Source organism: Lynx rufus, unplaced genomic scaffold, assembly GCF_022079265.1.
Source record: "Lynx rufus isolate CCGP_SWC_20201006 ecotype Redwood Valley unplaced genomic scaffold, mLynRuf1.p SCAF_6, whole genome shotgun sequence".
Lineage (NCBI taxonomy): Eukaryota > Metazoa > Chordata > Mammalia > Carnivora > Felidae > Lynx > Lynx rufus.
The window spans coordinates 100926695-100942977 of record NW_025814878.1 but is presented as its reverse complement, the minus strand read 5'-3'; the positions used below and the strand labels follow the sequence as shown (position 1 = coordinate 100942977).

General features: G+C 34.4%; 1 protein-coding gene across 1 annotated transcript in view; it reads left to right on the top strand.

Moving 5' to 3' along the window:
• CD2AP (CD2 associated protein) overlaps positions 1 to 14529 on the top strand; it is a 144698-nt gene extending 130169 nt beyond the window's left edge. The window contains exons 14-18 of the mRNA XM_047101876.1: positions 113 to 225; positions 934 to 1035; positions 2755 to 2936; positions 7034 to 7097; positions 11488 to 14529. Of these exons, the coding sequence (XP_046957832.1) occupies positions 113 to 225; positions 934 to 1035; positions 2755 to 2936; positions 7034 to 7097; positions 11488 to 11529 (503 nt within the window). The 3' untranslated portion in view covers positions 11530 to 14529. The remainder of the gene's footprint in view (positions 1 to 112; positions 226 to 933; positions 1036 to 2754; positions 2937 to 7033; positions 7098 to 11487) is intronic.
• The last annotated feature ends 1754 nt before the right edge of the window (positions 14530 to 16283 follow it).

Here is a 16283-nt window from a genome sequence, read left to right as displayed (position 1 = left end):
GTCCTAGTGGTACTCTTTTTAATGTATAGTTTGTTAAAAATCCAGAAACATTCTTTTTTATCTTTTAAAATGTAGTTATCTCTTAGTAGATGTGTTTAATTTTATTCTCCAGATCTTCTAAATTTTGATGACATAGCTTCCTCAGAAAACTTGCTACATCTCACTGCAAATAGGCCGAAAATGCCTGGAAGAAGGTTACCTGGCCGCTTCAATGGTGGACATTCCGTGAGTTACACTTGCTGTTGTAAAACACAAAAGTTTCTAAGAATGATGGAGGATTTATGCCTCCACCAAAGTTTAAAAACCAGGAAGATAGCTGTGATACTTAAGTGGCAAATGGTTGGTTATATTTAGGGAGATACGAGGTTATGTTCATTGCAGAGAGACTTGGAATGGAAGGTTACAGAATCAGGAATAAAGAATTGTCCTGAGACCATAACCACAAAAGCACAGTGTCAAAAGAGGTCAGGGTATCTGTGTAATCTACCCATCTAACAACAATAATTAGAATTGAGTGGTACCTATTCACTTTAGGAAGGAATGAGAACATTTTTTTCCTGTGCGACAGTCAGTGGTTTTTTGGTAGCATTAATGCTGGTATCAAAATGTGTGGCTTCTTTTTATGCTTTCTGGACTTTGCCTGGGATACTGGTAGTGCCTTAATATGCTAGCTCTTAAGCGTTACAGTGCTTTTAAATTACTTAAGTAGAGAAAATTTTTGTTGCTAAGAGGCAGGCTATTTTTACCTTGAAGACATGCAAGTTTGTTGTTCAGCTTGAAAATTACGTACTATCCTGTTAACGATGGAATATCTGGAATAGTAGCTGCTACTGCTAAAAACAGTGATAATAGTTACTTAGTTTATTATCCAAATGTTTATTGCCTTTTCCTTTTTTGGTATTTTCTGTTTCTTGATTTAAAAAAATCATTTAGCCAACTCAAAGCCCAGAAAAAATCTTGAAGTTACCAAAAGAAGAAGATAGTGCCAACTTAAAGCCATCTGAATTTAAAAAGGATTCATGCTACTCTCCAAAGGTGAGCTGAATTGTGGCCCAAGATTTATATAATTTGTAGGATTCTTTGTGAATAGCAAAATTGTGGAATTTAAAGTGTCTTTTCTTCTTTCTTCTTTCCTTTCTTTCTTTATTTTTGGGAGAAAGCACAACAAGGGAGGGGCAGAGAGAGAGGAAGAGAGAGATAATCCCAAATGGGGCTCGAACTCATGGACCATGAGATCGTGACCTGAGCTGAAACCAGGAGTCAGACGCTTAACCAACTGAACCACCCAGGCATCCCTTAAATAGTATTTAAGAAAAAAGTTGTTTCTACCAAGAAATAAAATAATTCCTGCTAAAAAATTGAGTTATGAAAGTCACACTATCCTCTGTAGCTCATTTTGTAGAGGACCTTATCGTAAATGAGTAATATAAATGTTAAATACTTCATACTGTTTTTTAAGGCATAGCTCATCCATCTGTTTCATTTTCTTTTTTTTTTTTTTAATGTTTATTTATTTTAGAAAGAGTGTAAGCAGGGGAGGTACAGAGACAGAGAGAGAGGGAGACCCAGAATCCCAAGCAGGCTCCAGGCTCTGAGCTGTCAGCACAGAGCCAGATGCAGGGCTGGAACTTGCAGACCGCGAAATCATGTCCTGAACCTAATTCGGATGCTTAACTGACTGAGCAGCCCAGGCGTGCCCATCTGTTTCATTTTCCCATTAAACGTACACTCTGTGTTCCAGAGGCCATCACTTGTTTATTCCTAACCTAGCTTGTTGTTTGGCACCATAATGAGCACTGAATATATCCTGGAATAATGGCAGAATACATGGATTCTTCCATTTATTACATGGTGTTAAGACTCTTCTAAACTCTTGTCATTTTTATGTAAGATAGTATTATCACATCCTATACACATCTTAAATTTCAGTTCATGTTTCCTCCTTAAATTCATTCCCGGGCATTTGGCTACTGCTAAAATTTATCAGATACATTTAATCTGATTCTCTCAACTGTCATCATTAGACTGAAATTCTATTTCGTGTTACTTTAGTGAAATACTGCAAGAGCATCAGGCCGTGGATTGATGTTAATGCCTTGCTAAATTGTTCATAATTACTTTTAAGTGAACCTCTTAGGATATGTAATATGGAGGATCAAAACAACACCCTAATGGGGCACAGGGCACCCAGATGGCTCAGGCCGTTAAGCATCCAACTCTTGATTTTGACTCAGTTCATGATCTCATGGTTCATGGGATTGAGCCCTGTGTCGGGTTCTTCACTGACACGACTGCATGGAGCCCGCTTAGGATTCTCTCTCTCACCCTCCCTCTTTCTACCCAACCCTGTTCGTGTGTGTATGCGCATTCTCTTGCTCTCTCAAAGTAAATAAACATTAAAAAAAAAACCCACAGCACCTTAAAAATGCTGATATATTCTTGTCTCTAGATACGCCACCGGGAAAACCATTCGTAAGATAAATCTAATAGATTTTTCTTTTCTTTTCTACTTTTTTGTTCTTTTTATTGATAAAGCCCTTGACATTTCTCACATAAACCCCTAGTGATTGCAAGTTTATTCTTTGGTTGTTTGGTGGTTTTACCAGTTGTGAATATTATCAAACTGATTTTTGAATTTTCAAGTTTATCATTTATCTTGAAGTATTATTTTAATTATCTCCTTGCTATAAAAATTTTTATGAAAGTTTTATAAATACAAATACAGTAAATTAACATTTGCTATTATGTTTTCAGCCATCTGTGTACCCTTCAACACCTTCAAGTACTTCTAAACCAAATACAGCTGCTTTTTTAACTCCATTGGAAGTCAAAGCTAAAGTAGAATCAGATGATGGGAAAAAAAATCCCTTGGATGAACTTAGAGCTCAGATTATTGAATTGCTGTGCATTGTAGAAGCGCTGAAAAAGGATCATGGGTAAGTAGCCCTTGTTTTCTTTCAATACTACTTACACGTATGTAAAGAATTCTTTCATGTCAAGCAGAGATGTAATCTGCCAAATTTCTGGTATAAGCAAGTATATTTTCAGTGAAATTTTCATTAATAGTACTCTGCAAAAATCTTGAATTTGAAAATTTGTTCTTGTAGCTTGATTGTAGAAAAGGTATAATATGTAGGTATAATTTAAGGGTACAAATTTTCTGGTCAAACAAAGGAGTTAATTAGTCTCAAAAATATTAGGAAAAGTCCTATTTTATTTTATTTTTAAATATGAAATTTATTGTCAAATTGGTTTCCATACAACACCCAATGCTCATCCCAACACCAATTGTATTTTAGATCTGGAGTGTATCTATATGTAGATTTACTTTTCAGAGGAACTGGATCACTCTCTCTGCTAGGGTTGAGATTGGTATTTAAATAAAACCAATGAGTTGTGTTTAGGTGATTGCTAAGGCTGTTCTCTTAACTCTGAAACTTTTGGTAATGGCATATGATGAGATCCTAAGTGAAAGTTAGGGACCGTCTAGAGCCAAAATAAATGTAAAAGGTCACCTCTGATAGCCCCCCTCTCTTAACTAAAGAGAGAAAGGTTCAGAGAGATAAAGCTCTTTACCTAAGATTACACAGTTCTTAATTTTTTTTTTTTAACGTTTTATTTATTTTTGAGACAGGGAGAGACAGAGCATGAACAGGGGAGGGTCAGAGAAAGGGAGACACAGAATCTGAAACAGGCTCCGGGCTCTGAGCTGTCAGCACAGAGCCCGACACGGAGCTTGAACTCACGGACCGCGAGATCATGACCCGAGCCGAAGTCGGCTGCTTAACCGACTGAGCCACCCAGGCGCCCCAAGATTACACAGTTCGTAAAAGGCAGAGCTACAACTCAAATCCATTTTCTGTTGGTTTAGAGATATTTTCTATAACCATTATTATTTGAATTTTAAAACTTGTTAACATTTTAAACATAATTCTGCAAAGGACCAGTAGGTAAAACGAATCAGAGATCAGCTGATCTAACTGAACTGAGGCTGAGGGCTCAGGTTCTCTTCCCCTATCTCAGCTTCCCCTGTAGCCTCTAAAAGTATTTGATGGAATCCGAAATCTGGAATAAAAGTCATTGCCAGAGGGGCGCCTGGGTGGCTCATTGAGTGTCTGACTTCGGCTCAGGTCATGATCTGTTGGTTTGTGAGTTCAAGTCCCCCTGCATTGGGCTGTCTGCTCCCAGCACAGAGCCTACTTCAGATCCTCTGTCTGCCCCCCCTCCGCCCCTCTCCTGCTCACGTGTGTGTGTGTGTGTGTGTGTGTGTGTGTGTGTGTCTGTGTGTGTGCACGCACGCGCGGTGGCACCCTTTCTTTCTCTCTCTCTCAAAAATAAAATAAACATTAAAAAAAAAGTCATTGCCAGAAACCATGTTACCTCTGAGCTGAATTTACCATTTCTCCCTCAATTCTCATTTGCATTGGGTTGTTTATTAAAAACAATATTGAGATTAACAGTATGACGTATTTATAGTTGCAGAGCACTTTTACAAATGTCTCTAGGTAGAAACAAAAGAATTTACCTTGAATGACTACTTAAATAAACGTACTTATGTGTATATATATTAGAGAGAGTGTGTTTATAATTTGACACATGATAGGCCTTTTCTTGAATCCTTCAGTTTATCTGAGTCCTGCAGATTTTTTTCAGATTCCACAGTATACACAATATAGATCATAAGTTCATTCATCTAGTAAGTATTTATTGAATACCACCCATGTATGAGTTAGAGAACTCTCCTAATTTGTTGATTTTGGCATTTACATTTTTGATACCAAGTATGCTATTTTTAATGAACTAATAATTATGTTTACAAATTGCCTGTAGGGTTTTCTTAATGTTCGTTTATTTTTGAGAGAGAGAGAGAGAGAGGGAGGGAGGGAGGGAGGGAGACACAGAATCCGAAACATGTTGGAAGCTCTGAGCTGTCCGCACAGAGAGACTGGGAGACCATGACCTGAGCCCAAGTCGGATGCTTAACTGACTGAGCCACCCAGGTGCCCTGCCTGTAGGTGTTCTTAAATTAGCTATTGGATGAACAAAATCTTTATGATTTATATATATTTTAAAACATATATATCAGATATTTTAGAAGTCTTTCCAAAGGGCAAATGTTTTCAAAGTCTTGTTTCCTCTGGGAAAATGAAATGGATAGCAGATTTTTTAATCTGAAAAATACAGGCATCACAGGATAATGGATAAATACATACTGGTATGTTGATACAACAAAATACTATACAGTGTACAGCAATAAAAAATAAATGGATTACGACTACATATGTCAACATATAATTAATCTGAAAAAGGTTGAGGGTGGAGAAGGCAAGTCAGAGCGACATGCTACAGTATTTACGTAAAGTTTGAAATCAAACAGTAAGTGTGTTGTTTCAAGATATATTCATATATGTGGTAAAATTAGAAAAGAAATAATAAATACTCTAAAACTTTTCCTATCAAGGAGAGGGGGAAATAGATTTGAGGGACACTGAGTATCAGAGGTACTGGTAATAATAACTTATTTCTTAAGCTGACTTGGAGTTCCAGGGTTTTTGTTTTATGATTATATCTTTATAGCTTACAAATACATCCAGAGTCTTTATGCATTCAGTATTAAAATCTAAAATGTTTGGAACAAATCATTTAAAAAATTTAAATGATATTGACATGGAAAGATTGACAAATATATTAGTAATTTCTTTCTTTAGTTGAAAAGTTACAGAACAAGATACATAGTTTGATCTGCTCCTGTAAAAAGGAAACAATGTTACATAAAAATTTTATATTATAAATGTGTTTTTAAAAAGAACAATAAAAATGTGAGAGTGGTACTAAATTATCAGATCAAAGAGCAAATAGAATGATGTAACGCTGTTACAAATAAAGATAAACAGAGCAGGATAAATATTTTAGGAATAGATCTTCATTTAGATATAAATTAAATGTATAATAAACTCAGAATAATAGAATAATTAGAAAAAGGAAGCATTATTTAATTTAGTGATAACATTTTGAAATACAAAGTTCATTTTCTATCATATACCAAAATAAACTGTAGGTAATTTGAGTTAAATATTTAAAAAATTATAGTCAGCTGAAACAGTAGAAACTCTCAATATAGTTTTATAATCATTAAAACCACTAGTTCAAAACTATATAATTGAAAACTTCCTTTCTTATATATTCTTTCTTAGCATTTTCATGTGTTTCTCAAGCTCATATTTCTATAATACTCTTGAAGATCATTTTCAAGGGGCTGAAAATGTCTGTACTTGTCCATACTTTTTGATTTAGAAATTTGATATATCTGGTATATTAATGATATTAAATAAAATTCCTATACTTTCCATCTCCCCAAAACCCAAGTAACCAAACAAAAAAACTTGGATATTTGAGTGTCAAGCAATAGTTATCAGAAATATGATGATTTTAGCAGCAAGGAAGTATTTTTAAATACTTTGTGAAAAGACACAATATGGAGTATATACTTGCAGCTGTGGAGGGAAAATGACTATAGAAAAAGAAGGAAACACAGAAAAATGAAAACATGAGTTAAGGAGGAAGGATTGTTGGCTAATGTTTTTTTATTGGTTTGGTAATTTTAATGTAATGTTTCATTTGAAAAAATACAGAAAGAGAAATGTACAGGTAATCGTGTTAAATCATTTGCCTTGTACTGTGACATGTTTTGACATTACCAAATCACTTGGGTTTTGTCCAGCCTGGGAAATGCATGATAACTGAATATGGAAAACTGCTTCTAAAGGCCAGTTATTATTTCTTTATTTTATCATGAGCTGCTCTGTATTCACTTAAAAAAATTGCTTTATTGCAGATAGGTTTGCCATGGTATTGCTGAGCTTTTAAGTGTTGGGTTGAACCATTCCAACTAGAGAATTTGAAGTTTTTCTCAATCAGTACGGCTATTTTCTTTAAAAAAGTTTCCCCCATGTTTTGGTCTGTCAGGTAACAGATCCTGTTAGTCAAATATATTGTTTAAATGAAAGACTTAACAGTAATAAATTGTTTTTAGGAAAGAACTGGAAAAACTACGAAAGGATTTGGAAGAAGAGAAGGCAATGAGAAGTAATCTAGAGGTAATTCATTTCTCCTAACATTGAGATAGTAGTCAGCATAAATAAACTAGTCAGCATAAATCACCATCCCAGCTAGGTGATTGATTTCACTACAAATTATGCTATCTTAAGTTGGACACTCCCTGCTGCTTGATAGCCATTTAATTAATCTCTTGTTGACTCCCTGTCACATTCCGTTCATTCATTCAGCAAATACTTTTGAGCACTAACTCTCTTAGGCAGTGCATGAGGCATAAGGTATATATATTCTTAAATAAAACAAACATGATTCTTGCCTCGTAAGTGTGTAGTTCTAGATCTTTTGAACTCAACATTGCTTTCTTGAGCTATTTCTCTCTTTTTTACACAGTTACCTTTTTTTCCCCCTTTCTTTTCTTTCTTTTTAAATGTTTCCATTTTTATTTTTTGCCTGGAGGCAAGGGTGGAGGGGGGTAGGGGTGATAATGGGATGGCTCTAGATTTGTTGACTTTGATTTCTTCACTGAGAGTTCACTTCATAACCATAATGTTAACATCTGCACTCTGTGCTGATGACCGACAATTTCATTTATTTTATCTTAACTTTTTTTCCATCCTCACTGACTTTGGTCTTCATTTGTATACTTCTTTTCTGCATATTTCAAAGAAAGCCTATTCTGCCTTTTTTCAAAGGCTCTTCCCATTCTGTATTTAAGTATTTCATACGCTTCCCTGTTTTTACCTATTTCTCTTGTTAACATTGTGAAACAGAACATGGGACTTGCTAAGAAAAACTTGAGCTCCTCTTCTGACTTACAGTTATGACTTTCAGGTCTAAACTATGTGTCAGGTTGTCACCTTCTGTACATTATTAATGGACACACATATCAACTTGTAAGGATTATTGTTCCTGTTTTAAGGATGAGGAAACTAGGGTTTAGAGTGATTTAAGTCAGCAGTGGAGCTGAAATCTTTAAAAGAAACAGCTAGACTTCGGAAACTTTGCTTTTAGGGATTAAGTTATACTGTTTGAACTTGAGTTATACTGCTTAACCTCCTTTTAGCTTTAGTTGTTAATACATGTGAAGGTATTTGGCAGATTACCAAACTCCATTTTTACTCTTATATTGGACATACCCATTTTATTGGCACTTTCCCTTTTCCTATGAAAATATTCTATTTTTCCCCTTTTCCAAAAAAGCAAAAGCCCCCTTTCAGGTCCAGCTGCCCTCTTGATCTACTGTAGTTTTCACTTTTCGTTTGAAGTTCATTTATTGCAAAACAGAAACAACCAAGGTAAAATGTTCCTTCAGAACTGCCCCGGCCCTCCTTTCTGTATCTGCTCTCTTTTCCTACCTGTGCCCACAGAGTATCTATCGTGATTAGCTCTGTGCCTCTCCCTTCTGAATCTAATTCATCTTTTCCCACCTTCTGTCCTGTTTACAGCTGCTAGTCTCCCTGGATGTTCCACTGTGAACTTAGAACTCTTCATGTCCCCTTTGACACTCATCATCTTCTGATTTTCTGTTTCTGTTGATGGTTTCATTGACTTTCAAGTCTGGAGACATGGTACTTCCATTCTAAAGCCATTCCCATTCAGGCCTGCTAGCTTGACTCCCTCACCTTTATCTCTTTGTTTCTAGTGTTTGTCTTTTTCCCTTGCTCTTTATCTTCTCTTTAGCTGTTTAAGTTTCTCTCGTTCTTATCTCAAATTAATCTTTCTTGCTCAGTACTTTGAAGAACTTTCTGTTACTTGGTGAATGAAATTCAGACTTCTCAACTTAGCATATGAGGTCTTTTATATCCTGGTCCTAGTTTATCTTTCTTTTCTTGTTCGCTGATTGATCTTCAGTTGCCCCTCACAGTTAATTTGTCTGAATTTTTGCTCTTATTGTATTTTCTTGGATTTTCCTTTTGTGTCATCGTCTCATGCATAAGTTCTACAGATTGTCAAAGCTCCCCAACAACAGTCACCTTCATTAGTTAGTACCAGTCATCCTCTGATTCAAAGTAATTTTGTCTTTTTCCACATTCATGTTCTTTAGTTTTGAAAAGGATAAATAAGTAATAATTTTGCATCTTATCACTGTGACATTAAGGACTTATTTTGCCCATCTTGTAGACTGTAAGACTGTTCCAGGGAAATCTCTGTTTCATCTTTGTCCATAGCTCTGAGCACAGTGCTTTATGCATATTAGATAGCTAATAAATTTTTTTCAAATTAAAGAATACATATTAAAAATGTCTTAAGTTCCCAGTAATTGCCAGTGTGTAACATAGTAGAAATTCAAAAATAATAAAAAGTTTCTTGAGGCATCTGGGTGGCTCAGTTGGTTAAACGTCTGACTCTCGATTTCAGCTCAGGTCATGATCTCACGGTTGTGAGATTTGAGCCCTCACATCGAGCTCTGCACTGATCATGGAACCTGCTTAGGGTTCTCTGTCTCCTTTTCTCTCTGCCCATCCACCCCCCCCCCCGCACTTTTTCTTTCTCCCAAAATAACACATTTTAAAAAAAGTTTCTTGATCTTTATTCCTCATCTTTCCTACATACACATATGTATTTCTTACATACACAAATATTTCCTGCATACATATATGAAAATAAGGTAACAAGGTAAGCAAGAGGAAACTAATACAGTGTTAAATTTGTATATATGATTTAATTTGTCATAAAAATCATGAAAAGAGTCCAATGAAATATTTCTTTTTTGAAGACTTTCATTTGATTCAATTTTTAAGCAAAATCAGCTGTTACTTAGCCTCACACTGATTTGTGTTATAATTTTTTTTTTCCTAATGGGGAAAGTTTGACTCTTGTATTTATAAAAGCACACTTAATAAGACATTGGAGGTTTTTTTTTTTTTAATTTTTTTTTTTCAACGTTTATTTATTTTTGGGACAGAGAGAGACAGAGCATGAACGGGGGAGGGGCAGAGAGAGAGGGAGACACAGAGTCGGAAACAGGCTCCAGGCTCTGAGCCATCAGCCCAGAGCCTGACGCGGGGCTCGAACTCACGGATCGCGAGATCGTGACCTGGCTGAAGTCGGACGCTTAACCGACGGCGCCACCCAGGCGCCCCGAACATTGGAGTTTTAAGATCATACCTTTAGAGGAAAAATTATATTTCCCAAAGATTAAAAGTAGTACTTTGAACTATGAAGTTAACATATGGTATTAAATTATCCTGAGGGATGATAAAAAAACTAAAGGTGAACAAGGAACATAAGTGCTAGAAGAGAAACTCTAGCAATAAAAATATCTGCTTGAGGGGCGTCCGGGTGGCTCAGTCAGTTAAGCATCCGACTTTGGCTCAGGTCTTGATCTCATGGTTCATGAGTTCGAGCCCCGCGTCAGGTTCTGTGCTGACAGTTCAGAGCCTGGAACGAACTAACAAACCATTCTTGAGTAGTTAGAATCCCTTAGGAGATTGTGAACATATGGAAATCATACATTTTGACCGTGACAAAATGCTTATCATTTAATAATAAATTATTTGTCAGAGGTTAGCCATAGAATGTGTTATTTGTATGCAATGTTGTGGACAGGGATAATGCTATCAAGAGAAGGTAAGACCTAAATATTCTTGCATGCAGTGAAAGGTCAGAGATCATCAGCACCTTATGTAATTGGGAGGATTAGAAAATTGTAGGTGTCAGAGTCTGAGACCCTGTCTATACAAGTTTCATACCACTTGCTAGTGTGGAGCTGTTGGCATGGTATTGAATCTTGTGCTCAACTCTGTTAGCTGTTATGTGTCAGAATTAAATAATTCCGTTCTCAGTTGTGAACATGTAATGAATTTTCCTAATTCTCTTAAGTTTCTTAAATTGTGAATTTCAGTTAAGTGAAGGATGCCTTCTGCCTATAGGTGAAAATATTTCCAACACATTGACTGAATCTTAGGTATATTCCTGTGTTTTAAATAATAATTTAATCTAGAACATACTGTTTATAGATAAGGAAATTGAGACCAAGTGAGGTTAGTGATTTACCAATATCACATAGGTAGTAAGTGATAAACATAGAACTAAATTGGTCCGTTATTATTATTATTTTTGTAGTTCTATATGGCCCCCCTTTGTTTAATTACAGGTACTTGTACATTTCTTAATTTGGTTTCAAGGATTCTCTTGTTCTTTGGAGGGTTAATTTTCTTACAGTTCTTTCAGAGACTCACATTACTTAACATTGTTCTGGCTGAAACAATTGTAGTTACTTTTTGGTTGTTTCCTGCCATTTAGGAACCTGCACTGTGATGTGACCTTCTATTAAACTTGTCCTGTACTGATCACACCATTAGAAATTGGATCTTAGAATGGAAATCAAAATCTGGAGGCTTGAAAGTATGATTGGATCTTAATGACAGAATACAGTAAAGTTTACTAAAGATATGTTATCTATTATCAACTTAACATTTTGTATTTTAGGTGGAAATAGAGAAGCTGAAAAAAGCAGTCCTGTCTTCTTGAAATGGCATGGGCCCATGTTCTTAATGTTCCAGGGATTCAGAAGCAACACTATGAACTTCACCTGACTTGTTACTTAAAAATAACAAATGCTGATATCCTGATAAATATGAGTATTTGAACTATAATCTGTAGAAAAGTAGGGAGAGGGTGGATTTTTTTTATATATATTTTGTTTTGCCAATATGAAAAAAAAGAGGCCTTAATTCTCATGTGCTGGAATTGCAAACTTTTTTTTTTTTTTTTAGTTTGCTTGAAAATACTACTGAATCTGTATAAAAAGGAAAGTTCACAATCTTTTTTTATTGAAACTTGTAGTATTATTTTTAAAGAGATCTATACTATAAATATGGGGATATCTTTACAAATAATCTGTAAAATATACTATTTGAGAGGGACAAATTAGCTTTATAGTAACTATAGCCACTACTTTTCCCATAATATGTAAGGGATATAAACTTTGTATATATATTTTTTTTACTTTTAGCTTCTTACCCAGGATACACTGTTGTGCCTGTTTGTTTGCAGTGCTGTTTATACTCTGGGTGATGAAATAGGAGTTTCCTAGCTATAAACCAGATTACTCACCCATGCATATAGTAATAACTAATGAAATAATCAAAATAATTTCAACTTTTAGAATATTTTATATTGCTTGCACTATAGGATTCATAAAAGGAATTTAGTTAAAATGTATTGGATTGTTAACTATATTTGGGAAAATATGAGCTATATTTTAAAAAATCATTAGGTCTAAGGAACTAAAAATGTCAATTTAACCCTTAACTTGTGCCTAGAAACTACAGCACATATAATATGCAAACACCAGCCTTACTGCTGTACTTTCCTGCTTATTTTACAGGCTCAGATATTACTCATTTCATGATCTTGTGATTTACTTTTTCATGCTCCTCCCTCTGATTTTTAATAATGATAACACAAGGAGAACAAAACTAAGAACATTCAGAACTTCAGTGTGAGGTTTCATACTTTGACAAATTGTCATCATGTAAATGCTCAGGTTTTACAATGTGTAATTTACCTAAAAGACCAAACTAACTGGTGGAGATAGTTTAGGCTGTCATTTATAAAGGTACCAACTTTATAAAGAGTGTTAATATATTATTATTATATTAAGCTGTAACAGTACAGCTTATTTAAAACCAAATGTAGTTGACCATATTCAAAATGCATTTTGAATGCAAGATGGATGAATTGGTAGTTTCTTCAGAGTCACTTATGAACAGCTGAATGTTTTAAAATGTTACGTCTGTAGGTAATATATCTTAAAATATGTGGGTTCATATTAAAAATAGAAAAATTGATTTTTCATTTGCAAAAAAAATTGATTTTCAGCTTTATTACACAACAAACACTTTGAGATTTTGAATACCACCTATCATGCTTCCATTTTGTGTTATTTTAAACCATCAAACCAAGATTTTGCCTTTAAGTTTTAATTTTATATACTGAAATCTTGTGTTAAATGAAATTTTGCCATGTTGTCTCGTATGAAAGAAAACTGAAGTAGAAAATAATAGAAATTCCAGTAATTACTTAATGTTAAATTCACAACTTACATTAGTGCTTTTGGGGAAACCTGATTGTGCATTGATTGTGCATTGAGTATGTACATTTTAACTCTTTGAAGTCCTTAGGCTTTTCTGATGCGGTCACTACTGAACAAAATTGTTTACTCCTGTTCTAATGTTTTTAAATGACTTGTCAAATGAATGATTTCCTTCTTGCTAAAAAATTAGATTTTATTTTCTTTTAATGAAAGTCCTTAGGTAGAAATAAAAACATTGTATCCTAGAAATCATTCTCCAGCTTTCTGACTGGAAAATCTATTAAGTGACCCCTCCTCACCCTAATAATGGGCTGAAGGAAGTTTCCAGTAGATTTCAGGTCATCCTTAAAGTTTTTCTTGGTCATTTTCTCACTAGTGCATAAAATGAAGATGGTCATGAATGCCGAAATACATTTAGAGTATTTGCTTTGTATACTCCTCAGTCAGAATAGAAAATTAAAATACTGTGTCTCTTTTAGAACATTATTGTGTCTCTATTTTATTGCCATTGACCAAATAGTAAAGAAAAGAAAGCCAAACTCAAAGGGAAAAAATGATTACTTCAGTCTAGCAATTTACCAGTGTTTGCTCTTGTTATGGGGATTTTAGTATTTTTATTCATAAAGTTCATATCACAAAATGGTATGTAATGATAATAGCCTTTATTTGGCAATAAATCATTGTTTTTCCTGAGTGAGTATAAATGACAGACTAGAGATAAACAGCATGGAGTCTGTCATTGCCAAATTATTAGTGAATGTATTTTTCAGGTTTGCTATTTGAAGCGCATAATACTACTAATTTTCCTACTTGTATTTCAATATTAGGAGTATTGTGTGTGTGTGTGCTTGTGTGTGACCACTAAACTTTAGTGGTTTGGTCTTACTATAAAGCTGTTACCTCTTCACAAAATTTAAGTCTGAAGATAGGAAGAGAGAACAGGCCTCATCGAACAGAGGGTTCTCTTTTTTATGCTTCTTACTGTGATCACAGAAAAAAAAAACCCAAGTGCTCTCTTGATTTGTTGGTAAATGTTTTATGCTTGCATTTAAACTTGAAATGTATGAACAGAATGAGACAGACAATCAGTTAAAATCAGAAATGAGAAGCATTAAAAATTTAATGGCCTTGTTTTGCTGTAGCAATAAAATGACCAAGTGCAATGACTTGATTTAATAAAATCATCTTTTAAAAGTTGCTGCTATGAATATTTTTAGCCATAAAATTTTACCCTTGTTTTAGCCTGACTTGCCTTCAGTAACTATAATGTAATGCAGTTGGTGTTGTGGTATTCTAACATTCCAAAAAAATAAAAATAATATATATGTGGGGAAACTCAAAATAGTATACTTCACTGACTTGTTTACAGGTGCTGTAAAAAAGCATGCTACTCCCTCAAAGAGAAAGACAATAAAGAATAGTATTGCCAGTTGTGTCGGTCTTTACTGGTTATTTTTCATTAACATCAGCATATGTTTATTGCACAATATGATGGAAATTCTATTAGGTTGAGTTTTCCAATAGCCGAAACCATGCAAATGGTAAAATGGAAGCATTAGAAGTTCTAGACCTATTTGACTTTTACTGAATCTTTGTGGTTCTGTTTTTCCCCTGAAACTGTGAGATAGTAATTTCTACCTCACAGGTTTATTGGGAGAATTTGAAATGATTTATCTAAAGTATGTTAGAGAATACTTGGCATTGAGTAGATTAAAAAAAAAAAAAAGTGGAAGCTTGTATTGTACTCTTCTCAACAGCATTTAACAGTGATATGTATGATGAAAACTAGACAGCTAAGATTAAAAGAAAGGAGGCATAGTACTTACCCATCCTGTGCTGTTTTTGAGTCCAGCATCCCTTTTTCTTGGGGAAAGATAACTCCTTACATTTGCATTATATTGAAATGAAACTGCTCCCATCCTACAGATTCTGCCTTCCTGACCACCAGGGAGGTGATTGACCCAAGGGAGAGTACTTTGCCCAAATTGAATTACTGACTCAGACAGATTTTTAAAATTCGCAATTTTTTGTTTGTTTGTTTGAAACAAGAAGCACTGCTCTCTTAGTTAAGTCTGTTATCTGGAAAAAGCTGATTTGAAAGAACAAATCTTAATAGACCATAAAGAGAAAGAAACAATCCAGAAGGATTTTAAAGCATTCTAGTCCCAGCTATCCATCCACACTGCTGGATTCCTTAAGCATAAATTTGCTCATAAATGTTTTTGGTCTTCTGAAGTCATAACTGGAAGTCCTGGTAAAAATAAAAAAAGAAGAGTCCTGAAGACATCAAGGCCGATGTCCTCTTGCTGAAAATACACCATGCACATGACTAGCTTTTTAGAATCCGCTGGAAGATTTGAATCCTCAAAAAGGAATAAGACACCACGATGAAGTCCTATAGAAAAAAACTGTGGCAAGTCATTTCAGTTAAAATTTTAGTTTGAAAACTACATGCTTCTTACTGGCCTTTATAAACACTGGGCATAAATTAAGCTTTACAAGCACAGGATGGTGAAGTTTTGGATTACAGAATTTTATTTTTTTTAAATATTTTGGATAATAGAATTTTTGTATTTGAAGGGACATTGAAGGGGTTGGACAATCCGATGCCTGTGCATATGGTTTTATATAAAGACACAATTGCACATTTAGTCTAATTCTAGGAAATAAATGCAGAGAGCAGTTTAGTTTAACTGAAATGGATCTATTTGGTGTTATTACTTGCCAATTAAGATTTAGAGAGTAGACTGGGTCTTGATGTTAAAATTTTTGAATCCTAACCACTATTCCTTTTGTGACTAACACCTTTATTGTGAATATGCTTGTTGTATATAGGAAAATAAATTTAGAAATAGGTATCAATATTTTTTGTATAGAGCCAATAATCTTTTCTATCACAGAAGGTGTTGTGGTTTTCATTTTGCAACTATTGGGTGGTATTCTTTCCTATCGAGTTACAAGTGGTTTTTATTAGCCACATTTCAGTTCCTAAAAAAGATGTGTGAATAAAGTTATTAAAAGTAAAACTCATTTTTTAAGTGTACTGAGTAACTTAAGTCTTCAATAAGGAAATCACTTTTTAACATTTCATGGTATATAGTGTGTTTTTAGTAATATTCCTCAAACATTAACTGAACAGAATGCAAATACAATATATGACAGAGTAATGACATTTTTATTCATCTCC